This window comes from Canis lupus, chromosome 21, assembly GCF_048164855.1.
Source record: "Canis lupus baileyi chromosome 21, mCanLup2.hap1, whole genome shotgun sequence".
Classification (NCBI taxonomy): Eukaryota; Metazoa; Chordata; class Mammalia; order Carnivora; family Canidae; genus Canis; species Canis lupus.
Window position 1 is genome coordinate 35,054,504 of NC_132858.1, and position 26,719 is coordinate 35,081,222.

A 26,719-nucleotide genomic window follows, 5' to 3' on the forward strand; every position below is an offset into this window, starting at 1 on the left:
CTTTTTCTAATTACTATGCAAAGTCATTTGACAACCCCTCCCCCAATATGCTACAATAGCTTAATAGAGAATTTAGTATGTGTTGCATAAGACTGCAATCCATCAGATCAAAATTCAAGTCTGTTATTAGCCAGTCCTCTCGTATCTGCCACCACTGCAAAAAAAAAAATACACTTTTATTATTTGCTCTTAATTATTATTTCAGCTGCAAGATGTTCTTGTAGGTAGATGTTTAAAAATATCTCTGTGTTCAAGTCAAAGCTCAAAGTTTATGTGTATAATTTTTTGGAGTTATTTGGATATAGAATAAAATGTGCTAAATAAAAATATGAGATAATAGGTAAAATATTTTAAATCTTATAATGTATTTTTATATGTTTCATAAAAGTTATTTCCCCTTCTTTAAACTTATTTATAAATTGGCAAACTACTAAAAAATAAATGACTAGCTTGGAATATCTAAAATTTTAAGAAAACTATGTGTTCTCAAAACATTCTATGGATTAGAAGTGAAAAATCCTTATTCTCAGAAAATGTGTATTTCTTTTAATTAGATACTTGTACTTGGTGGCATTGTAATTAGTGTGAACATAGTGAGAAGGAGTTTTAATACCATTTCTTAAAGGAAGGTAAACAGGTCAGAATTCCCACTTGATTTTCTACATTGTAAGACGTGGTAACATTTAATATATTGAAAATTTTATCAATTTTTTTCTATTCTCAGGGTTTTTTTTTTCTACTTACCATCTTGTTTAGAAAGACTTTTTAGTGGACAACAAAACTCAATATAATGCTTAGCTATAGGAAGGATGACTGTAGGAGTGGTACATTTTAGTGATTTTCTTCAAGAGAGATATATCAAAAGCATATGCAATGTGATATTAATAGGTTTTTTAAATTAAAAATGTCATGAATGCAAATCTATTTAAGAAACATTGCCTTACATAAACAGTTATCCTGATAGCAAGATTTTTATAGCCTTTAATAAGCTTCCATTCTTTACAAATCACCAAGAAGGGATATAATGCAAAACATTCCAGACTTTTGATTTCAGATTTTTTTTTGCTAGGAAAATCTCTTGGATTGTGTTTTTTCTAATGTGTTTTAGGCAATGTCACTTTAGAATGTACTTTACACAATTACAAGCTTTGAAAATTAATCACGATATTTCAGCTATAATCATTTGTATATAACTATAAACAAAATCTTCCCACTTGCTGTGTATTTACACAAAAAAAAAAGTCTTCAGAAATAATTCAAGCAGTTAGGTTATATATTGATTTTGCTTGTTTAAGACTTCATTTCTAGGCATCATTTAGAATAACATGAGAACATTCCAAATAGTATTCTGATATTTAAATCCACACATATGAAAACTTATTTTTGTTTTTTCTTATTTGGTTATGAAAGTGGTAGGTTAAAAATCACTCATGTTTTTATTATGCATATATAACCTTGTGTCTTTTTATGTTGCCCTCCTTGGTTAAACCATGTGCCCATTCTTTAAAAACTGTATAAATAGTAGTATTCCTTCTTTTCATTTAGATATTTTTTTCAGGGCCTTTGTTTTTGATAAAGCAAGGAAACGATGCCTCTGGTTCCCTTTCAATAGCATGACAAGTGGAGTGAAAAAAGAGTTTGGTCATGAATTTGATCTCTATGAAAACAAAGGTAACTGGCTTCTCCCTAAATATTTCATAATAAAATAAAGCATAAAATATATGTAATTTCCTGCCATAGTGCTCTTTCCCAGTAATTTTTCTATTATATACTGGTTCTGTTACACGGTCAATTCTTCCATAAAGGCAGAGAATACTAGTGCCGTGACTATTTTCAATATGGTAGTTTTAAATTGAGCATTTCCCAAATTTTTCATAATCAGATTGCCCTGTCCCTCTTAATTTCTAGGAGCATCTCCTAGAACTGATGTTGTCCATGTTCATTTTAGAGGGTGCCACCTTAAATTCATAGTTTATTTTTATTTATTTATTTATTTATTTATTTATTTATTTATTTATTTAATTTATTTATGATAGTCAGAGAGAGAAAGACAGAGACAGAGACATAGGCAGAGGGAGAAGCAGGCTCCCTGCATCGGGAGCCTGATGTGGGATTCGATCCCGGGTCTCCAGGATCGCGCCCTGGGCCAAAGGCAGGCGCTAAACTGCTGTGCCACCCAGGAATCCCAAATTCATAGTTTAAAACACCTTATATTATAGTACATTTTGAGCTTAATACATAGCATTTTGAATGTTAACAACTGTGGGTAACTGATTTGTCTTAGTGGTGATTGCTGACAGTAAAATTTGGAGATTTTGAAATATTAGTTGCATCTTTTCCTAATTATTTACTTTATTTATTTAAAGATTTTATTTATTTATTCATGAGAGACAACAGAGAGAGAGAGAGACAGAGACACAGGTAGAGGGAGAAGCAGGCTCCATGCAGGGATCCCGACATGGGACTTGATCCTGGATCTCCAGGATCATGCTCTGGGCTGAAGGCGGTGCTAAACCGCTGAGCCATTTGGGCTGCCCTAATTATTTACTTGTTAATGTGTCTATTTTGTTTCTCTGATACTATATTCACAGGTATTTACTTTTATCCAAAGCCAAACTATATCAATGAAATAATTGGAGAATGTTAAATAAATATGAGTTTTACAAAATAAATCTCTTATCACACAAAATAATAATTATAGATTGTATTTATGATAATAGTATTTCAAGTTTATTGTTTTCTTAAATCATATTATGTCATTAAATTTCTGTTTGGTAATATGCACAGATATGTCTTTATTAGGAGGGTAGAATTTAAGTTAAAATTAATTTATGGTAGAAATAAGATGGCCTAAAAAAAAATAAGATGATCTCCATACCCAATAACTCTACAAAACCTAAGCATAATTTAAAACCTAGTATAAGACCATTTTAAGAATTTTTCTAGGTTGCTAGCAGCTGTATATACTATTATTTGATAGGAACATGCAGCTTTTTTTTTATTTTAAAGATTTATTTATTTATTTGTGATAGAGAGAGAGAGAGAGAGGCAGAGACACAAGAGGAGGGAGAAGCAGGCTCCATGCTAGGAGCCTGACATGGGACTCGATCCCAGAACTCCAGGATCGCACCCTGGGCCAAAGGCAGGCGCTAAACTGCTGAGCCACCCAGAGATCCCCATAGCTTGTTTAAATTTGATCGCCCTGTAGTTTTGCAGCTGAAAAATTACCAAAAATATAGAAAATAATAATCGACATAATATTACTGTCAGCTAAATATACACATACATGCATATACAAAAACTTAAATGATTTTATTGAGAAAGACAGGTTATTTTTATTATGTTGAAGTTACCCTTTGAATTGAATAGATTTTATCAATTACTTAATGTTTATTCTTAACATTTTCTTAAAGTGGTCTATATATGTAAGCACATCATTCTGTCAAATTGTTTGCCTGGCCAGTTGTGTGCATTGACTAATCTACACCAAGAACATAGACTAATATATGCTGTTACCTAGAAATATACTCACGAAATTAAAACTTCTCAGTAGTCTTTTTTGTTTTATATTATCCTGAAATGAATGATTTTGAAAACAGTAGAAGTTTTAGGCAAGAAATGTCAAAGATTTGAGATAACTTACATACGTTAATTACCTACAGATTTGGATCGGATTTTATTTTTTAATATGTAGCATATGTTACACATAGTTATACAATTTTTCTCTGCTTTCTTCTGGTAGACTACATTAGGAACTGCATCATTGGTAAAGGAGGTAGCTACAAGGGGACAGTGTCTATCACTAAGAGTGGCATCAAATGCCAGCCCTGGAATTCCATGATACCACATGAACACAGGTAAGAAAAGCATGAAAAAAAGAGCGTGGAGGCTTTCTTTTTTTTATATGTGTGTTAGCAACCTCATGTTAGTCCTTTGGTATAGTCCTACCGTTTTGTAATAACTTAGCAAACTTTGCTGAATTGCATTAAGCCAAGGGTCATGTGGCTTTGTGACTGATATCCAAAGGTGAATACATTTATCGTTAAGATGAGGCCTAACAGTATCTTACCTCAAAAATGTCAGCTTATACATCTTGGTGTTGTTGAGGAAATAATGAAAATGTGATTTAAAAAAAAAAAAGATTTTCCTCCTCCTCTCTATGCCTTTTGGAGCTAGAGTGGAGAGGTTGACTGTGGTATAAACATGACGGATCAGATTCTTACCTGACCCAGGGCCGGACTGTTTGGTACACAACCCTGGCTTAAACATTAGAATTACCTGCTATGAGCCCTTAACAAATCCCACCACCCAGGCATCGACACAGACCAGTTAAATTAGAATATTTTAGGGGAGTAACCCAGGCACTGGTATTTTTTTAAAAAGCTCCTCAGATGATTCCAAAGTACAGCCAAAATTGAGAACCTCTGCTAATAACTCATGGCAGAGATTGACCAGCTTTCCCATTTCACTTATTTAGTGACTGGAGAACACTTCTCATTCCTTGGAAATTAAATGTCTGCACTTCAGAGAAGAATTGTGTTCATTACAACAGATGAATGCTATTTAAACATGGATAAACATATGAATCCATGGGTTCATTAGTCTGAGAGTCTTAATCATCATGGAGGGGAAACATAGATTTTTGAATACTCACTAAAGAACTAAATGTAGCCACAGTTTTTCAGGACCTGTTTCAGAAAAAAATTCAACAGGAGCTAAGGTAGTTTAAAACAGTTCTCCTTGGTCAGGAAATGTATAGGAAGATTTAGTTTACCGTGCTGCAAGTTCCTTGCTGAGCAGTCTCTTATTTATCTTGTTTAATCCCCTCAAGAACCACATAGTGGGTGGTTTTATTAATTCTATTTTATATACAGTGAAACTGAAGAACAAAGAGCCTTAGTGACTTTTCAAGGTCATGCACAACTAGTAAGTGCTCTGGCCAGAATCTGAGCCCAGCCAGTATCAGTGTATAAGCTGTGTTTTTAACATGATACAGGGCATGAGCAGTAGGACACATGCTGTGACTTGTTTTGCAATAATGGTGATGACTTTGCCTTGATGAATTCACTTTTTAAAATTTCATATTATTCATTTTTGAGGAGCATAATTATGCAAGATGATTTTACTTCCATAAACAGACATGAATTAATTGGCCCACTATAAAGAAAAGGAGTTAGTTGCTCTACACTGGGAACAAATCTGTGGTCCCTGCCTAATTAACACCAGCTAGTAAGTGTCCACGCTGATCAGTTTACAGAGTTTTTAATGACAGAAAACAACTGATTTTTTCCCAAATTAGTTACTTATAATAATACACAAATACCTCTGAAACATAATGTTATATTACAGAGCAAAAAAACCAATATAATTGGTTTGTTCCATCATAAGGATTTGCATGGTGTCACTCTCATGACTTGATAAGAGGAAAACATTTTATTTAAGTAGGCAGATCTAAGTTTTTCATGAACAAAGGAATAGCATTTGAAATCAATCCTACCCTAGTTGAGCTCACTAGACTGACCTAGTAGAGGTCTTAATTTCAACCCAAATTCTCTATGATTGTGATTCTGTGCTAGAAAAGTACATGTGAAATAGATCTCCCTGGGAACTGGCTTCCCAGTCCAATCAGTTTTTTTACCAACAAACATTTCCTTGTGGTATAGAGGTTTAGGGCTGAGAGAAGATCTTGTATATTAATCAAATATTTTTTCTTTTTTTATATAACAATGGTAACAATTTTCATCAATTAACAGCTTACTGGCTTATCTGCATGATAGCTTAACACTTAAAGATTAACTTTATGGGAACTAGAAAAAAAATATATGTGTGTCTTGGGGAGTGATTTGTAGACTCCTAAATTGAAATATTTTACAAGTGATTTAATGGGAAGATGATGATAGATGATGAAATTAGTATAGAAGCTTAACCAGAAAATCAGGTGACTTGATATCTACATCTATATCCTTCACTGGCCATCAGCATTCATTAATGAAGCAGATGATGGAATAGATCAAGGTTCCTATGAATGCACTTTATATTAAAAGAAAAGAAAAGATGGCTAGCACCCAGAAGACCTAATTTATATTTCAAAGTACTTTTGGATTTAACTAAGTTTTAAATATTTCTTTACTTCTCTCTCTTAAAGCCTGGCTGATAATGACAAAGAATCATGAATAGTATAAATGTGAATAAAAGTTTATTACAGAGCCTGTTGCCTGGCCAAGGGCTTGTGTGTAATAGTTTCTCATAAACATTTGCTGAATGAACACATATAAGTGAAAAGAGCAGGCTGGCTTCATCCCTTGGCTGAGTATAGCACACTAAAGAGAAGCAGGCTATGCTTCAGAACACACACAAAATACCCCCCAGCAAATGTGGGTAAAAAGCCATACATGCCAAAGAATGAAGGGAAGAGAGGACTAGACTGTCATGAATGTCCTAAAAAGGAATTTCATATGCATTGACATAGATATGGATAGCAGCACCTTTTCTTTTCAGTTTCATTTTATTAACTCCAGTGAGAAAACTTTATTCATATTTCTGCCCTATCTAGTTCTGATTTCTACTTTTTCTGTCTTCCTTACTTATATTTTTACTACTAAGCCATTGACTGATTCATTCACTACTTCACAGCTTTTTAGCTTTACAAATCCACTGGCAAGGAATATGTGTTGTGTGTGTGTGTGTGTGTGCAACAACAATCTCTAAAATCATAGATAACATGTGTATTTCATTTCTCTTAAGTAAGCTGAATACATAAAATGAAACAAGAGGATGTTATACTAATCAAATTCATTCCATATACCTTATAAATGAAGAAGTAAAAAACCCAAAGAGTAAATAAATTAGGTAGGGACTAAGGACTTGTGTCATATAAGTAGCCAAGTGATATATATGGGACAACAATGTAGATTTCGTGATTAACAATAACTTATTCTTACTACTCTACCAAGGTTTTTTTTTTTCATAAAATACAGTTATCAGAGCATTTTTTGGGTAAATTTATACTTTACAAAAACCAATCTGAAGTAAAAGTCGGTTTTGATTCTATCAGAAAAATGACTATTTCACTATAAATTTACTATGAAAACTTGGAAAACTGGCAAAATTGAAAGAAAATTTCAAGCAACGGAACAAACAAAAATTTCAAGCAACGGAACAAAACAAAAGTATCAGAAGCTATTCTGGAATAAAAGGGCCAAAAATAAGAAAAAAGATGCTTTCTTTTTCCTCTTAAAATTAAATATACTGTTAAGAACTGTGAAAGCATGATGCGCTTTAATTATATTATAATTTATGCTGGTCATATGGCCTTAAGTCTAATTTTTGTTTCCCCATATTTAAAATGCTAAAGAAGTAAGGATATAAACTCTACCTAAAGACATTTCGCAGTTACAAAGTACTTATAATACCGGTTTCCTTGAAAATGTTTGGTTAGTAGTAAGTCTCTTAGAATAGATTTTCTTTTTGACCAATAATTTATATTTTCAGAAAAAAAATAATTTATATTTTCTGAGGGACTTAACTCTGGCTTATTTCATGTCCAAATTAAAGAATTCCATTACAAAATATTGCTTGGTACCCAAAGCCCGTTCATACACATTTTGTGCCACAACACAACAAAAAACCTGATGACTTCTAAATAAGTTTCCATGGGTCAGAAACACATTTGGATGGTTTTTACCTAGAGACTAAAATCCTTTGACTTCATTAGAAGTGCTAGCTAGAACTCAAAAACTGTTAAGCGTAGAAATAAAGCTTTTTAGCAACAATTGGATTGGATATTGAAAGTGTAACTGGATTTTGAAAAAAAAAATGTTTAGTGTTACCCACAGATGTATATTCTACTTTACTTATGATTTTTTTTTTGCATTCAGATAAAAGCATCATTGAGGTCAATGCCATAAGCAGCACAGACGAATAAAGAAGGCTTTGCATTTTTCTGAGTTTGTGTTGAAATATTTTATGCTGATAAGAAAACTATAACTAGGGCATTAGAAATTTCAAGTGAAGGTAATGCATTGCAGTCTCTGCACCCCGTGGCAAACTGTTCCAAACTCAGTTTGGAAACACTAAACCCCAGTAGCAGTGAAATTTACCAAAATTTTTGAAAAGAATTAATAATTCTGGGTTTTGCTACGACAGGGTAAAGACTACTAAGTGGCCTGAGGTTAATAATAAGTAGCATTTATTGAATGTCCATTACCCTGTCATGTCTATGAACTCCTGAGGACAGACACCATGTAGAGTGTAAGTCATGGTCACCTCCGTGTGCAGGTAAGCTAGAGGCTGAGAGAGTCTAACTTACCTGCTGGGGTCTCTGGTTAGTACAAGAGAGAACTGAAATTTGAACCCAGGTTTAATTTGATTCTAGACCTTTTGTTTGTGTCACTTGATCAGCCTGTTTCTAAACAGTGCGGGAGAAAAAGGGGGCTGTTCCTTATAAGAATAGCAATAAAAAAAAACAAGTAATTATCTTGGAGAAGCAGCGTAATCAGGAGATTTCAAGGCAATTGCCCCCCCACTCAATCATGTGCCTTCTTTGCGTGGAGCTTTGAAATCGTGATTTGAACAGTTCGGTTCTAGAATGATTGGCTATTAGCAAATCCAGAGATGAGTCACTGTGAATGACGGTGAACGTGGGGATTCGGTCAGGCCAATCTGTAGAACATTCAAGTATTTTAAGAATGGATGAAAATGACAGTTCGGGTTACTATGTATGGAAGGAGGAGATAGAACAGTGGATTTCTGTACTGTAGGAAAGACTTACCCACTAATGAGTAAAATGAATAGGCCAAAAATAAAGTTGCATGCTCTTATACTGTAATGATTATCATTTTAAAACTAGCTTTTTGCCTTCGAGCTATCGGGGTAAAGACCTACAGGAAAACTACTGTCGAAATCCTCGAGGGGAAGAAGGGGGACCTTGGTGTTTCACAAGCAATCCAGAGGTACGCTACGAAGTCTGTGACATTCCTCAGTGTTCAGAAGGTAAATGAGCCTGAATGCCGTGGGGGGCGCTCTGCTCCCGCTTTGTGTAGAACTGCAACTCGCATTAAAGTTAACAGAAACGAATCCAACTATAATAAATATGTCCTTCATTCAAATGCGACTGTAGACAATTACTTGAGCATTTTTTACACAATGTTTTCAAAACTGATTCTCATCAGATTAAGACAGAAGGGTTGTCAGTTTGAATTTCACCAGAGCCTGAGGCATCCCTCTGGGGAGAGCAAAAGCTTGGGCTTCCTCATCTACTGTCCCGAGTTCACATCCTTCAATCCGTTCCCAAAAGTCACCTGAGAGGAGCTGAAAGACGCTTAGCTCTTTAAGAGTGATGCTAATTCTATTCAGCCAGCACCTGCTTCCGCAGAACTTGTGTCAAACTTACTCTGAAGTGGTGTGGCAAGAGTGTCTGAGCCCAGAAGAGAATATGGGAAGGGGTCGCTGGAAGTGCCTTACCCCTGTGTGCGTGTTGGTGAAAAGCAGATTTGTTATGTAGACTGACGTTAAACACCATTGAGAATAGGACCTGAAGAGATCAAAGCGGTAGAGTCCAGTGGGTCTTGAAGGCCGGCCCCCAAGTCCATGTGTGTCTTGACCTCCTCTCCCAGCAGAAAGGGGCACTGTCCTTACTCTTGCACTGGAAGACTGAATGCCTGACAAGAAGGAAGAGTAACCACTTCAGCATTGTATGTGGTTTCATTTTTCTTAATTACCTGGCCACCCAGCAGCTGGCTTTTTAGTTCTGTCGGAAACTAAAATTCTAACAATCCAAATGAAACATGGATTAAGTTCTGATAGAAATTTAGTAGGATTTGGAAATACTTGGGGGTAGGGGGCTGCTGGAATGCTGTCCACTTTTTATAGTAAGATACCTTACCTGTTTGTTATTAACCACATTTTTTGAACTATTTTTCCATAAATATCCATTTAATATTAGGTTGATATTTATCACATGAAAAGGCCATTGTTAGTGAATTGTCATGGAGAAGGTGAATTTGTTTTCTGTTGTTAGTTAATTTAAAATTCTTGACTTCATGTGCTAGAGTCAGTTCCATCTCTGTTTGTAAATTCTTACTTTCCATTCCATATCATATTCTGTTCACTATAACTTCTTCATTGTTTTCTTCTCTTTTAAAAATAATAAACTGATCTGTGATAACGTTATGAACAAGTCTGTTTTGTATGAGTAAATCTGTAATTAATATTTTAAATGTACACATGGAAGAAAAAACCTTACTTTTTGGGGGGCACTCTCCACTATCACAGTCTTCTGAGGCTAGAGGTCATTGCAAGGAGTTTTGTTTATTGATTTTTTTTTTTTTTTGACCTGGGAAAGTGTTTGCGAGGGAAGGTAACTTGGTCCAACCTTAAATAGCTTAGCACGTATGTTACTTGACTCGTTCATGTGGGAATGTGTTTTCTCAACAATGTGGTTTTTAAGAACCTTCACCGAAACACACTGGCATAGATCTGGACAGCTAGACAATGTAGGATAAATCTGCTAGAAAAGAAATAATTGGAAAAATTATATTTCCAGTTATCCTCATCTCTGTAGAATGTGCATCTCTATCATCCTTTAATAATTTAAGGTCATCACACGTCCCTTAGAAAAGGGCATTGCTCATTACTATTAATGGCACATGATGCTGTTGGTCACCGTAGCACTGTGGAAGATAAGCTTTTTCTGGAAGGAATTAGAAATCTGACAGTAGTTGAATAACTGTCCTGTGAGAGAAGTAAACCAACACCTGCCCTATAGGCTAAACATATTTCAGGGAGTGTGAATTGAGCTGTGATATTTAAATTCATACTATATTAAACAATGAGTTGGTGGGATTTTACAAAGAGGTTCTAAAATAAGAAGCCCTGTCAATACATTAATAGAGAAAAACAGAGCTATTTATAAAATGGATAATACAAAATATGCAAAATAGTGTAAATGCACTTTTTTGAAATTCTCATAACGTTATTAAGCTCTTGGCTAAATAATCATCTGAAATTTATCAGAAAGCTTTGTTCATAAAAGAAGTGTATCTGATATCCAATGATTGAAATTATTTTTTCATAATTTAATCTTTTAAACATATTAAGCATTCTAAGAGAAAATGAATACTTTTAGCACATTTAGAACTTTAAAAAATATGTAAAGAAAATAGCATTAATGTTTAACTCAAATATTATAAAAAACTGAAGTGTCTAAAATCCAATTTCTTGCTTTAACATTTGCTTGGGATTTGGAACAAAGCAATCACCAGTTATTGGAACAGATGTCTTTTTAAATGACTGTCAAATATTCAAGTAAACACATTTTATTAAGCCATAATTATTATTTTTAATACCTTACACTTAAAATCCCAAATAATACTCCTATAACTCTATGTGCATAATTTCATATTCTGTGGGGAAAGACTTTTAAAAACAAAGGTTTAAATAAAGCAATTATTTATAAATGTGGGTTTGTGAAGCTATTCATATTTCAGACATTTAGTTTTGCTGAAGTAATCATCAGCATGGATTTTTCTGAGAGATATTTCCAAAAGAGTTGTTTTAGTCTGTAAACGCAAATCACTGGTAGTTTTATGACTAAGAAAAACAGAACACAATAATTTTTGAGTTAGTTGGGTAGTATGACGAGAAAGATGCTAAATTAATCCTATTTTTACTACAATTCATGTGCAGCTAATATAGTTTTCTACTTTCATTTAGGCCAGGGATATATTTAGGAAAACTACTCTAGTTATGACTAGAAACATTTATTTAGTTTGAGTTTATGTGATCTGGCAAAGTATTTTGCTTTTGTTGTTTGTTTTTAAAAGGATAAACTTGGTGGAACCATTGAATAATACACTGGCAGAAATAGAGCCAAAAGGAGATAGAGTGAGAAGGGTGATTCTCACCCTATGCAGTGTTCTATAGATCCTACTCTCACCTACCTCCTACTCAAGTCCCTGATTTCCATCCCTACTGCTTGACTTTGAGCTTGGACAACTTAGAAGTTTCTTAGAATTCCAGAAGTTTGAAAAGTGATTGTGAGTTTAAAATTTGGCTCTCTTAAGGTAATTTTTATGAGTAACCTGATGGTTTGATGCAATAGTAAAACAACAAATTGTTCAGCCTGAGTAAGATGGTCAATCTGCTTGCTTCCCTTCTCCTCATCCTCCAATAGGTAAGAATACAACAGGGCAACCTACTATTGTAAACAAGAAGGCAGAGGGTAATGAAGACAATGTTGAAAAGGCAGGAGGTTGACTTTCTAAAATTATTGCTAGGAGTCTGTCTTAAAAATATGACCAATTAGAATGCATAGGAAACAAATTAAGAAACATGGGACGAAAAGATAATTAGGAAAAATGGAATGAACACTGGACTGTGGGTCAGAAGACCTGTGTTCCAGGCACAGCTCTGACATTTTCTGTATTAGGTAAGTCCCTTAAAACTTGTGTGAGCCTTGTTTTCCTCAAACAAGGAAGTCATTGATCAAATGACTTCTTAAATGTTAAAAGTTCTGAGTAATCAAAGAATTATAACTATAATATATTTGTCATCTCAGTTCTATCACAGGACACATTTTATCCCCACCCCAACAACAACTTTCATTGCCTACCAAAATCTTACATTATTCTTGCTGACTTATTTTTTATTTTTAAAAAATCTCCTTAAGTCTGCAACTGCATCCATAACTCTCTCTTCACCTTGCTATAAACATAACATACTAATTTATGTTTCTGTACCATTTTATGGGTTTTTTTTTGCTCCATAATAACTTATTCAAATCTCATCCATACTTCAATATCCAAGTAAAATCTGTTGTCTTCTAAAAGGCCATTACCACCAAACACCTAGAGCTTCTAGAATAGAATGAATTATCCACAAACTTGCTATTCAGTATGAAGTCCAAGGACTAGAAGCATCAGCATCCTCTGGGAGCTAATGACTGATGCCACCCTGTCCTGATCCTCTGAATTAGAACTTGTTCTTTAACAAGATCTCAAAGTGACTTTTATGCACATCAAGGTTTGGAGAAGCATTGATCTACCACACTCACTCTATAAAGCGGGTGTCTTATAGAATCATCCATTTCATCTGTAAAACTATTTTTCCTTAAGAAAATTAAAAATTCTGAATTTGAAGAAAAATGCTTTCTAATAATCCCCACAGTACAGCTTCACAGAAAATCATTTCATTCAATCTCATTAGAAAGGGATGTAGTCTTATCAACTGCATCTGCAAAAGGAGCTATAGTCTCCTTTACAAGCTTAGAGACTGTACACGTGGAGGACTTATTTCTCATGTGTAACCATAGCATTCTGTTCCACTCTTTCGTTCAGTATGAAGGAACAGAGAATGACAGATACCACATCATTTTCCATGAAGACATCAGACCTTGCATTCTTTTGAAAAAGAGAACGAAGTAAATCTGTACCCCATTCGACCAGAAAGCTGAAATGTGATAAAGCATAACCTATGTTGAGCATTTTAATGTGGAAATAATGACCTTGGCCAAACAGAGCACCTCTCATTTATAGTTCAGGTGCTTACGGACTATAGTCTGGGGAATCTCAGAGTCAAAAGAGAGGAAGCTGAATCGGTCCCTTGTCTTAGTTCATAGATTAAGCTACATAAAAAGAAGTAGATGGATCAAGCCAAGTAGTCTCCTGTTTCAGAAACTTAATAGTTAACGTCCTACTATTAGATGATAAAAATGAAAGGCTCAGAAGTGATTACTCTAATATTACATTCCAAATTATTACAAATAGCTTATTAGGCTAGATAGCAGCAGATAAAGCAAAACATTGCTATCTTGGCTTTGCTTTGGCTAGAGCTAGACGATCAGTAGTCACAGGATACAAATTATGTGTGTGGGGAAGTTAGCCGGATTCGTCAGAAAGCCACGCAGTGATGTATTCCACAGGATGCCTGCTCTGCTACAAATCAACCTGTCCATTTGAGAAGTCTCATTTTCAGAGAGCTGATGTGATTCAGAGGTTTCAGTGTGACATAAGAGGCCGGCCGATAGAGAACTATTAATTAACCTCACAGAATCATCAGTAGGATCCTACATAATAATATGAGTTTATACATTTTAAAACAGTGAGTGCGGGGAGTTCAATAGCAGGGCGTCTTCTGTCCTAGTCTAGATAGGATCGTAAGCTTGCCCAGTTATTCAACACAGATGCTCAGTAACAGAAAGGAGCTATGACTTCTTTTAAAATATCCCTGTTCTTTGAATAGCACCAGACTTATGGTTGGAGCTGATCTCTCAAGTTAACCGGGTCCTGATTTGGGCATTCACCATAGGGGTATGATGTGTACTCATTTTAAATTGTGCATTTCCTGTTTATGTGTTTGGGGGGTAACTTGAGAGAAGAGAATTCTTCTGCTGTCAAGATTGACACTGAAACCTTGTGCATTTTAGACCACCAAAGGGTAGATCTCAAGGGCCTCTCTTCTCTTTCCAGTTTCTGGGCACCTTTTGGACAGCTATGGAAAACTCAGAGCCATTCTGGCCCTGTGGTAAATTTGTATGACACTAACCACACAAATCCCAGGTAAACTATAGGAAGAGCTCTGCAGGGAGTATTTTATGCCACTCTTTATGGACATTAGACCTCCATTCAACATTAAAATGGTACATAAATTGTTCTAAAAACTCTTTTTGCTAAACAGGTGATTTACAGCTCAGTGGAACAGTGGTGTTCTTGATTTTGCTGTCAGAAGCAATTAACATGCCATACTTTAATTTTATTAGTTGAATGCATGACCTGCAATGGGGAAAGTTATCGAGGTCCCATGGATCACACAGAATCGGGCAAGATTTGTCAGCGCTGGGATCATCAGACACCGCACCGGCACAAATTCTTGCCGGAAAGGTAAACACTACCAAATTATCCTTTCAGTGATTCTTTTTGCAAACTGTTACTTGCTCCGTGACAAACTGCCTTAGAAATTCTCTTTATATCATGTTTTCTGGATAGTCTTGAGGCAAAAGGGACTTATGACGAGGTATAAGGTATATGGGAATACTGGCTGCACTTTTGACTAGTCTCTGCTGAGTAGATGGAGTCCGCAAAGTCATAATGGTCCTGAACACAGGAGCATCAGTGGGGTGCAGAAGGGGAGCACTAACAGAAGCTTCCTCTTTCTCTTCCACGACAGGAAAAAGACAGAGGCTCATTAAGTAATGACCATAGTCCAAGCTATGAGAGGAGGCATTATTGCTAAATACAAGCCATTGTCCTTCTAAAGCCACATCTTCAGTGACTTAGGTAAAGTGGGGTCACGTGTGTGACGCCATGATCTAGGTCATGCCCATAGAAAGGGAATGAAGGTGGAGCAAACAATTTCTTGGCTGCTTTATCCTAGTGTATTTTGAAATTGCTAATCTGGAGAAGTCAGGCAAGCAAGTCTACTTTTCTCCTCAGGAATAAGTTTTAAGCTTAAATGGTTCAAAAAAAAAATACATGTCTAATTTGGCTCATTCATTTCATATGAAATATTTTAGTTGACAAAAATTCCCTGATTTTATTATAAAGATTAAAATACAAACGATTATAGGGAAAGCTCTACCCCCCCCCTTTCTGAAAGGTGTTTTTCTTATCTTTTTGTTTATTTGTTGTTCTCTTAAATTAAAACTGTGTGCTGTGGGTTTCAGTGTATCTCTTTGTCTTTTAAGTGAGCGCAGAAGGAATATGGTAACAATTAAAATCAAGTCACCAATTCAGGACCTTGTTAATTTAAAAGGAAGAGGGTAGAGAGAAAGTGGTGTGATGGAGTTTCTCTCTTGCCGTGGTGGAGGTGAGGGCATGACCTAGAAGGGCTCTATTTTCAAAATTGAGCAATCATTAGTAACAGAACTATTGAAACATAACTTTCAGTTTGAACTTTAGGCCTGTCCCAGAAAAGGACCCTTTTTCTTAATGAGTGTTCTACCTGAGGTCATGTTTATATAATCTGTCCTTAATTGGGCTTTGTGAGAAGGAGATTCAGTTTGGGCCCTCAACTGGTGGACAGGTATCAATGGGTCTAAGTTATTTGCAAACGGAATGTATCCTGTGCTTACTGGATCCCTAAGCTAGCAGATGCAATAGTTGATCATTAGCAGTTCTTGTGTGCTGTAAAGAAACTCTCTTCTTCCCCCATCTAGTAGTATCCAAGCTAGGTCGAAAGTTATTTTGTGAGCTGAGGGGTGGGTGGTGTTTCCAGGCAGATTTACATGACACTTTTCTTGGTGTGGTTTGCAGATATCCCGACAAGGGCTTTGATGATAATTATTGCCGCAACCCTGATGGCAAGCCGAGGCCATGGTGCTATACTCTTGACCCTGACACCCCCTGGGAGTACTGTGCAATTAAAATGTGTGGTAAGTTAGGGTCAAATTTATTGCTTCCTTTTCCTCTCGCAGACTGGATCTAAGCAAGCGATTATTAGGGAGACAGGTTAACAGCTATTTCACTTGATGCTTTAATTGTGTGTAGGATTTAATTTAAGAATGTGTTGCATAATTCTACCCCAATCTTTTGCATTTTCAGAGTCATTGTTTTGAGAGCGATAAATACTCCAGTGAACACATACACACAAAGCATTTGTACTTATGGTATAAAGGTCTCAACATTCTCATGTTATTTAAAAGAATATCCACGGAGGGAGAAAAAGATCAGGGATTAAGTGCAGTATCCTAATGTCATTAGGGCCATAAAAGCCAGGAACTCAGATTTTTACCTTCCAGTCTAGTATTTTTTCCATATCTTTCCTCCCCAGACATAACATGAGCTGTCAACTGACCATGAACCTCTTCTGGTGAATGATAGAATCACACTGAAGAATAGTAAGTCTGATAGAACAATCTCCCAGACATCGTGAAGCTCTAGAGGCTGATGCCCACCTCCCTGGCTGCCTCGTCCACAGCCTGTATTCTGTACCAACCTGTCTTTAGCTGTGCTGTGTTTGTTTTGTATGTACTGGCCTTTGACCAACACTCCTGAACTTATGATAGAAGCTTCTTCCTCATTGGCTTTGTGGTAGCTCTTTAGATCTGTATACTTTGTCCTCTCCTCTGTGGTTAACTTACACATTTTTGCTCTTTGAAATAATACTGGATACTCAGATGTAGACATGCTTTTATTTCTATGAGTACAGGTCTTATTTTTTCAGTGGATCCTAAAATGCTTTAAGACCAGTAGAATCACACAAATTTAGTAAAGTAATGTAATTTAATAATTACATTATGAATTGGCTTGATGATATAAAGATATGCATTTAGAGAGGGATATGTAAAGACAAATGTCTACATAAGATTAAGTACCAGTGCCCAAAATGATGGGTGGACAGTTCTGAGCATAGGGATAGGTATTTGCCTATTTCTCTAGAACGGCCTGATGGGGATATCCCTTTGAACAAACTTAATTCAATATTGTTCACACTGTGATACTGCCAAGGTACATTTCTCTCCATAGAGACCTGCTGCTATAAGGAAATGTTGTGGGCAACTCAAATAAAGCCCGTAGAAAGAGGATGTGTCTGGCATATGTGAAATATGCAGAATCTGGTAGGCTCTCCATGTGAACAAAATGTTCCAAGGACACTGAATCATCTGTTTGGTCCCTTAAAAGATGACTCTTGTGACAGTGTTTCTCTGTATAGATTGGGTTAGTTTTACTCATTGACTTTGAAAATCTTGTTAGGCTTTACATTGTTACAGACTATTTAGGTACAACAAACCAACATGTTTCCCTTCCCTTTTGTGTGTGTGTGTGTGTGTGTGTGTGTGTGTGTGTGTGTTTTAGGTGCTCTTACAAATTGTCTCTGGAATAAAATCAGTATAAATACAAATACACACAGACATGTTCACGTGTATACTCACAGTCACTGTTGCCTATTAATTTACCAACCAGTGTTTGGTTATTTTAAAAGATGTTGTGAGAGAAAAGAAATAAAATAAATATGACTCATCCTCACTACTAGATAGATTTCTTTTTCTTTTCTGTCCAAAGAAGGGTTGGCTAATTATGCAACTAGCAGGCAGTGATTCAGATGGCTTTGTTAAACAGAGGATGATGTTTATAGGATGTTAGTTCTAAGAAAACGGTGGTAGAGTTTGTAAGCCAAGCCTATATAGTTAAGAACAAAATAATCTTTTAAGCATCAGGAATATGTTAGAACTGTTTCATTACAGGAAAGCTTTTCGTTTGTAAAATCATATATGGAGATTACATTTTTATTCAAATGAATAAAGGTTAACATTCGGCAATTCTGGAGAGCATATGAGATAATGTTTTATGAGTATGCTTCCAAATAGTTTGGCTTACATTTATAGCACAGCCTAGAATGCAAAACCGAGACATGTGGTGATGGTTTCAACCGTGTAACAGTTTTCTATCGCTTCATAATGAATTACCAACAACTTAGTGGCTTAAAACAATGCATACTTATTACATCATCATTTCTGTGGGTCAGGAGTCCAGGCATGACTCAGGTGGGTTCTCTGCTTAGGACATCCCAGGGCTGTGACACAGGTGCCCACCAGGTCTGGTGACCGGCTGTCTTATTTAAGACTCAGTATCCCATTCCAAGTTCACTGGTTCACTGGTTCAGTCTCTTGTGGTTTCAATGCCGAGGTCCTTAGCTCCTAAAGATTGCCTGGTCCTTCCTGCTGCATGATCCTCTCCACAGTAGGAAGTTTACGTCTTCAAGGCTAACAGCATAGCTTTCTGCTGATTTGAGCCTCTGCACCTATATCCTCTTTTAAAGAGCTCACCTGATTAGGTCAGAACCACCCAGGGTAAGTTCCCTTTAATTAACTTAAAGTCAACTGATTAGGGAGTTTACTTGCATCAGCAGAATCTCTTCACTTCTGTTGTATGACGTAAACTAATTACAGAAGTCTCCAAATTCGTGTCCGTGAAACTCACGGGAACACAACAGAGTCTTGTTGGGAGTCTGTGGGCATGGGCAACTTGGAGGTTCAAATTCTAGCGCCTTTACTTCCCTGTGAATTCTTGCCCAAAATCTTCTGCTTGAGATGCATGTGTTCCTAAGGGGTTGGTCAAAGTTCAAAATCCTACCTTTCCATGCACAATTGCCCTTTCCTGCTTTGCTGAGCAAAAGCAAACTGCCCATCCTTCCTGAATTTTAATGCAGTGCATTGTCTTGGGGTATAAAAACCTTGGGGACACTAAGCCAAAGGACCTTTGAAAATACTATTCATGCTGCTGATCATTTATGTGTTATTAATAATCACACAACTGTATCCAGAATATATACATATATGTGTGTGTATGTGTGTGTGGTATATACGTGTATTTATCTCAGAATTCTGTAGCCACAGAAATTTAAATAATTAATTTCAAAATATAAAAAAATCTTTCAGAAAAGTATGATGGGGTGAAGAATAAAAATCTCTCCAATATAAAATGCATTAAATTCAAATAACATTCCATGGGTAAAGTGGAGTGGAAAAAAAAATGATTCGAGGAGAAAAAGAGCTTGATAATGTACACCTATCCAGGTACAGGTAGGTATCAAATCACTCCTACTTCGAGTCTATTAATCCATTTAAAAGTGTGATATAAAAATTTTGGTTTCAAAAATGTCAGTAGTTAACATATGCTAGAAATCACATCTTTTGCAGCTATTTAAACTTACCATTAAAAATGTAGGTGTCAACTCAGAAACACGTGAGAGAGCAAAATACTTTTTCAAAATTCTTTTAGTAATAGAAACAAATAAACAAAGAAAAAAAAAAAAAAGCAAAACCAAAACACCACCACCAGCTGAAGACCACTGAACCAGAAGCATCCTTTCCATTCCCAGTAATTGGTCTGGAGGGGACTGAGAAAGGAGGCAGGTGGGTGTGAGCAGAGCTGATTTGAACAGGCCGGTCATGTGAATTAGTGCAGCAAGCAGTGAGGATAACAAGGCGAGGAAGGATGGGAACAGTACTGAAGAGGCTGAGTGCCCAATATGTAATGACAAATGGGATGTAGTGGGAAACAAGATAGGAAAAGAGGAGAGTCTTAAAAATTTCCTGAGTCATTGCCTATTTGAGGAAGATGTAACTTTGAGGAGAAAATCAAGAAAGTGTAGTTCTTCTTATGCAGGTGCTTAATCTCTGCTCAGAACACATCTAAGTTCGATCTTCTCTGAAGGTCATGCAAAATCATAAGTAAATAGTGGCAGCAAAAACTTTTGTGGTGCCAGCAATTCCAGGGAGCATACAAAAAATACAAGGAAGATTGTCGGCCCCTTTTCCATAGGATTTATTCAATAAATATTTACTGGCTAGCTCTTATACCTCAAACACTTTTCTAGTCTGGAGATATAGAGGTGAATACAACACTTGAAGGCCTATGATGAAATTAAAATTTCAGGGCTTTGGCTCCAATTAATAGGATAAAAGCTGACATTGCCTTGACATTGGCATTATCACACCTTTCAGAGCCAAAGTTTTGAATACTGCCCATTGTTCTTTTTATTTGTTAAAAAGCCGGATGAACCATAGATGTGTTCCTGGCACTTTGCATCCAACCTTTTAATCCTACAATTAATGAGTGCATCCCTGAAAGTGCAGGACAAATGTGGCTCGTCGCCTGACAAATGTGGGCCATGGTGTCCAGTGGCAGGCCTTCTCAGTTACCCTTCACATCATATTCCTCACAAGATGATTTCTACCCAGATGGCAACCGCTCACAAATATTCTAGCCATATGCCATTTAAAAATATATATTACAGCTTTATTTGAAAATTATACCTCAAGAAACTGCGGAAAAGCAGTTTCAAAATTTTATGAACAGATTGCCTCCTTCTGAGTGTGTCTGGAACAGTATAATATGCATATATTCAGGTCTCTTCTAAGAATTATTGAATCAAAAGAACAGACAGGGGTAGAAAGGAGGGAATTGAATATTTTAAAATTTCCAGAAGGTTCTTGCACACTTTAGCTCTGGAACCACCCCTGATGTAGAGTGAAATAAGCAGATCGTCTGAAGAAGGGGCAAGTGTAAAGTCCAGATGCTGCATTGTGAGGCTTTCTATTCCTGAGCCAATACGGTTTCTATCTCAATCAGTGTGGGGTTCCCTAGAGGCACAGAGGGAAAATGCACATACCCAAGGGCAAATCCCATCCTCTGGAGGTTGGTGGTCCTTACCACCAACCAAAGTGGCCGGGTTCCTACCATTCTTCAACATCACATCACTGCCCAAGGCCCTGTGAGCAGAGTCCAGCCATTCCCATTGCTTCTGAGAGAATTCTGTGCCCCACCCCTGAATGTCATCCTAATTCAGACTCCTAATCCTGTATTCTTCTTCCCCTACTGGGCTCCTTCCTCAGGCAACATGAGCATGTAGTAGGCAATCCATCATTTCAGGAGTCAGTGTCACTCCAATTCAGAGTTTCGGCTCAAGTCCATCATCTTCCTGTTGAAGTAGACTCACAGTGTCCCATAGAGAGAGTCATTTCACTAAGTTATGCTGAGAAAGTTCAGTGAACAGAACTGGGTGTAACTGAACTCTGAAATCCTGGCCTGAAGGAGCTACTAGCTACCCACTAGTGGGGCTGTTTTTATTGATCTTCTCCCTTAAAAACTCCATGACCATCTTTCACATGTGCTCCACACAGTGACTTTGCTCTGCACCATCCATGTCTGGGTCTACCTGCCTATAAAACTTTAACAGATTTCCAGGTATATGGAATTTTAAGACATTGCAAATATATAACAAGACCAGAAATCCTGCATAGTACCTGAATGAAGTACTCAGTTTCTCATGATTTTCCTCTGTAATAACTTTATATTCTGAATAACAGCTTGTTCCGTAGATTAGTTCACGGCTTTTCAGAGAGAAATAATAATATTTGTAGGGAGTCATTCTATTTTTCTGAAGTGAAAATGGCTCCCTGGCAATTAAAAAGCTATCTTTTGGTTGATGTGTCGTAGAAAATCTTACTGATTATTCAAATCGGTTGTTCACAAACTTCTTGAACTGAAGATATCTTTACACTCTACCTTTATTGAGAACCCAAATTGTGTATCCGGGCTATACGAATCAATGTTGACTGTATTGAAAGTTAAATTATGAATTAAAAAATATTCATTCATTAAAAATAGTAATCTCATTTTACTAATGATGCTAATCAATACAACATATTTAAAGTGAAAAATAACTGAATTTTTCAGAAAAATTGGGAGAAAAATGGTATTTAGATTTTTTGCAAACTCAGATTGCAAATTTTGCAAATTTCTTCAGTGTTACTTAATTAGAAGAAGATAGCTTTGTATCTCATGTTTCCTTTTGCATTCAATTTTTTGGAACATAAACACCAAGTGCATCTAGGAATTTCACTCTCTAAAGGACAAATGACATCTTAGCATTGTTATGAAAGTAGCTTTGATCTTCTGAAAGGCTCTCTGGAACCCCAGGTATCCCTCTGCAAACACCTTTTTTTGCTACATGTCAGCCATGTAATCCTGATGTGGTCTCGTTGGAAGATACTTTAACTGGCTATACGTGTTGGCTCCTCCAATTGTTTTCCACCTCTCACCACCAGTGACTTACCCAGTTGGAGATTTCTGTCACCTGTCACTTGTTTCTGGTATTCTTCTTTTATCTTGTAAGATGGTCTAATCTGAGGTTCAACTCTCTTTTGTATGACCGGTACCACCATTATGTTTAACAACCAAAAATCTAGAATAATTCTAGACATGCTCTTTCCTTCACCTCTCACATTTGGTCCATCACGAAGACTTGTCAATTTCATCTTGTACGTACCTCTCAAATCTGCCCATTTTGCTCTCTCACTATCTCCTTTATCCGAGAGAGTGCTGTTGTGTTCTTGAGTATTTAAATAGCCTTCTGAAAGGAGATGAATCCATGTTTACTAGTTTTTCCCTTCAATCCCTTCTTCACACTGCAAATAGAATGATATAGAAATCTGCGTATGTCATTTCCCATCCCTAGCACACCACACACACACACACACACACACACACACACACACACACACGGTAAAAACTCTTCAGTGATTTCCTTTGACCTCATAACAAAGACAAAACAAAACCATCTTACTAAAAAAAGCTTATCCCTAACCGACTATATGCCCCCATGCTATCTACTCCATCTAGAATCACTCACTTCCTGTACTTTATATTTTCCATATTCTCTTTACAGTTCCTTTGCCCCTGCCATCTCCTCTGCCTTGAACATTTTTTTCTTCTTACCTACTTGACAGCTACTCATTGTTCAAATTTCAACTCAGTTACTATCTCCTCAGTTATCATTTCTTCATTTGACTCCCCTGACTTGGTCAAATTCCTTATTATGTATTTATACTACCATAGACCTCTCCTTCTAAGTACTTCTCAGACTCTGGTCTTTACATTTGTTCTTGAATGAATGTTATTCCTACAGAGTGATGGGTATGTACATCTCCTGGAGTTTCTTCTATGGTTCTAGATTTGCATATGACAACTTACTTATTCTCAGACATTGCCACCCAGGAAGATTTCTCCTTATCATCCTAACTCATCCTGAGGTTTCACGCTTCCCTGAACTACTGTTGCTCGTATGTACCTCATTGTCTTTTTTTTATATAAATTTATTTTTTATTGGTGTTCAATTTGCCAACATATAGAATAATACCCAGTGCTCATCCCATCAAGTGCCCCCCTCAGTGCCCGTCACCCAGTCACCCCCACCCCCCACCCACCTCCCCTTCCACCACCCCCTAGTTCGTTTCCCAGAGTTAGGAGTCTCTCATGTTCTGTCTCCCTTTCTGATATTTCCCACTCATTCATTTGGGGAATATAAAAAATAGTGAAGGGGAATAAAGGGGATAGGAGAAAAAATGAGTGTTCCTGGTTGTCTTGATGGCTTTTTCTTTACCAAAAGAGAGACAAATTTCATTATGCTCTACCTTATTTTTCTCCTCCTCTTTCTTTATTGTTAAATTCTAGATACAAACATGTTCAAGACCATTTTATTAAATTTTTAACAGATTACTATGGTGTAGTTCATATAATCTGCATACATTTAATTTATATAATTTGATAGGATCAAACATATGCATAAACCCATGAAACCATTTCCACCATGAAACCATTTCCACAAACCATAAGGTAATAAACGTATCTATCATTTCCAAAAGTTTCCTCCTGCCTGCCCTCCGCTTTTTTTATGTATGTCTAAGAACACAACTTGAGATCTACTCTTGACAGGTTTTTAGCATATGATGTAGTATTGTTTAACTATAGATACTATGTTGTACAGATTTCTAGTTCTCTAGAAGTTACTCATCTTGACTAACTGAAACTTTATACCTGTAGAGCGACTCCCCATTTCAGAAACGAGACCTAGGCAGATTTTTGATAGCTTTCTATTCAAACCATTGTTAGAGACTGAACTATGCAATTCCCCCCAACCCTACCCCCACCACACACACACAAATTCACGTATTTATGCCTTAAATCCCCAATGTGACTATATTTGGAGATAGGGCTTTTAGGAGGTAATTAAGGTTAAATGAGGTCATAAATGTGGGATGCTAATCTGATGGATTGAGTAGCCTTTTAGGTAGAGTAAGACAGACCTCCTCTTTCTCCTCCATATGAGGATATGGTAAGAAGGTGACCATCTGCCAGCCAAGAAGACAGCTCTCACTAGAAACCAAATTGTCTGGCACCTTGATCTTGACCTTCCTAACCTCCAGATTTGTGAGAAATACATTTCTGTTATTTAAGCTCCTGAGTCTACGGTATTTTTGTTATGGTGGTCCAAGCAGACTAATACAACTAATACAGACTAATAGTTGCCATTGGTAATGAATACAAGAATCCTTCCTTCCAGTAACCAATGTACATTGGTGTCATTTTAAAAAAATATGTAACCTTGTGTGTTTATATGTTGGAAAAATAATTTTAGCAAATTATTTTCTTTCTTTTTTTTATTTAAAGATTTTACTTATTTATTTGAGAGAGGGCTAGCAAGAGAGAGCATGAGTAGCAGGGAGAGGGAGAAGCAGACTCCCCCCTGAGCAGGGAGCCTGAAGTGGGGCCCGATCCCAGAACTCCAGGATCATGACCTGAGCTAAAGGCAGATGCTTAACAGAGAGCCCCCGCAGGTACTCCCCCTAGTTATTTCTTTCTTAAAGAAAGCTTTTATTCCTCTGTAGTTTACTATTTTATCCAAGGCTAGAACAGAAATTCATAGAAATAAAATCTTATTATATTCTGAGTCAGGAAAAAACAATACCATCAATGACTCTCTCAAGAGAAAGGTCTTATACTTGGAGGTCTTTTTCAAGATGACTTGAAAAAGGAATAGAGTATAGAATTGAAGATCTTTTTTTAAAAAAAAATGTACTTATTTATTCATGAGAGACAGAGGGAGAGGGAGAGAGGCAGAGACACAGGCAAAGGGAGAAACAAGCTCCATGCAGGGAGCCTGACATGGGACTCGATCCCAGGTCTCCAGGATCACACCCTGGGCCGAAGGCTGGCACTAAACCGCTGAGCCACCCGGGCATCCCAATTTGAAGATCTTTAATGAAAGTCTTCTCTTGAGCATTTTACAACAGAAAAGTCTTGGATAAAGTCCAAGGATAAGTTTCAGATAGGAATTCTAGGTCCATGTGGAAACCAAACGTGCAAGCAATTTGAGGTTTGTCCTTTGGAAGTCTTTATGCTACTTTTCCATGTCAATTTTAAAACCAGAAGTTCTTTAAATTTTCATTGAGCCTGATCTTGACATTCATGGCCCAAAGAGCCCAAGTCTGTTGATGGGAGAATAGCTTGACACACTGTTCTCAATCCCCAGGGACCTCCATAAAGTAAATCCTATGTTTCAGTGGCTCTTTAGTAGCTGAAATGGGAATAGAAGTTCGTTGGGCTGAAGTATTCCAAGGAATAATCAGGTATTTGTCCAATGGCCTATTGGACAGCTTGCTTCTGGCTATTGGCAAAAGAACAGCAACAGTTTGATACCACTGGGGCAGAAGGGGAACTATAAATGCAAGGATTTACTTATTGTTCATGTAAAGGTTATGGAGCTCTGGGCATGGCTCTCTATAATATACATGTGCACTCATACACTCCAGTGGCATTTCACAGACTTCTGCCAGGGCTGGGTAGTTTCTCAGCAAAAATCTGACTAGCCTTTCATAGAGAAATAATCAGAGTTGTTACCAGTTATCTTGTTCTAGTGGTTTTTCTGTTGGTGGCAAGATGTTCATCTCAAGGTTTAATGTTCATTCTCTCAAAAAAAAAATCTATTTAAACCTCAAAGTTCCCTACCAGATATTATAGCAATCATCATAACACATCCATACCAGCAGGGTGAAATTCGTGTTCCAAGAGGCACCCATTTGATTATGTTGTAAAAGGACAGTGAAAAATGTCAGTAGCACATGTTCTTTGTAAAGCATTTTCAAATAGAAAACTTTGTGTCAATCATCAAAGAAAAACACTTTTTCACTCATAGGCCACTAAGGATCATATAACTATTTTTGCATTTGCTCCAAAGGATAGCCACTACTGACACCCTTGAACAAATGTGTTTTTTTGTTGTTGTTGTTGTTTTTTTTTGTTTTTTTTTTTTGTGAGGAACTCTCTTATTTGTCAGTTTCTAGTATTTTCAGCGGTTTGGTAGACAGACTTGCAAAAATGTATGAAGCTTCATATGAAACTTCACACAACTTGATCAACTTCAGCTGATATTCAGGGGTGTT

At 36.6% G+C, this 26,719-nt stretch overlaps 1 protein-coding gene across 6 annotated transcripts in view; it reads left to right on the top strand.

Moving 5' to 3' along the window:
- Nucleotides 1–26,719, top strand: part of HGF (hepatocyte growth factor) — an 80,135-nt gene that overhangs the window by 9,916 nt on the left and 43,500 nt on the right. For 3 of the 6 annotated variants that reach the window (XM_072791370.1, XM_072791369.1, XM_072791367.1), the window contains exons 3-7: nucleotides 1,559–1,671; nucleotides 3,743–3,857; nucleotides 8,849–8,991; nucleotides 14,756–14,876; nucleotides 16,248–16,366. In XM_072791370.1, coding sequence (XP_072647471.1) covers nucleotides 1,559–1,671; nucleotides 3,743–3,857; nucleotides 8,849–8,991; nucleotides 14,756–14,876; nucleotides 16,248–16,366 — 611 coding nt within the window. Of the gene's footprint in view, nucleotides 1–1,545; nucleotides 1,672–3,742; nucleotides 3,858–8,848; nucleotides 8,992–14,755; nucleotides 14,877–16,247; nucleotides 16,367–16,764; nucleotides 16,832–26,719 lie in introns of all 6 variants that reach the window. The other 3 variants (XR_012014139.1, XM_072791368.1, XM_072791371.1) reach the window with 3 other exon arrangements.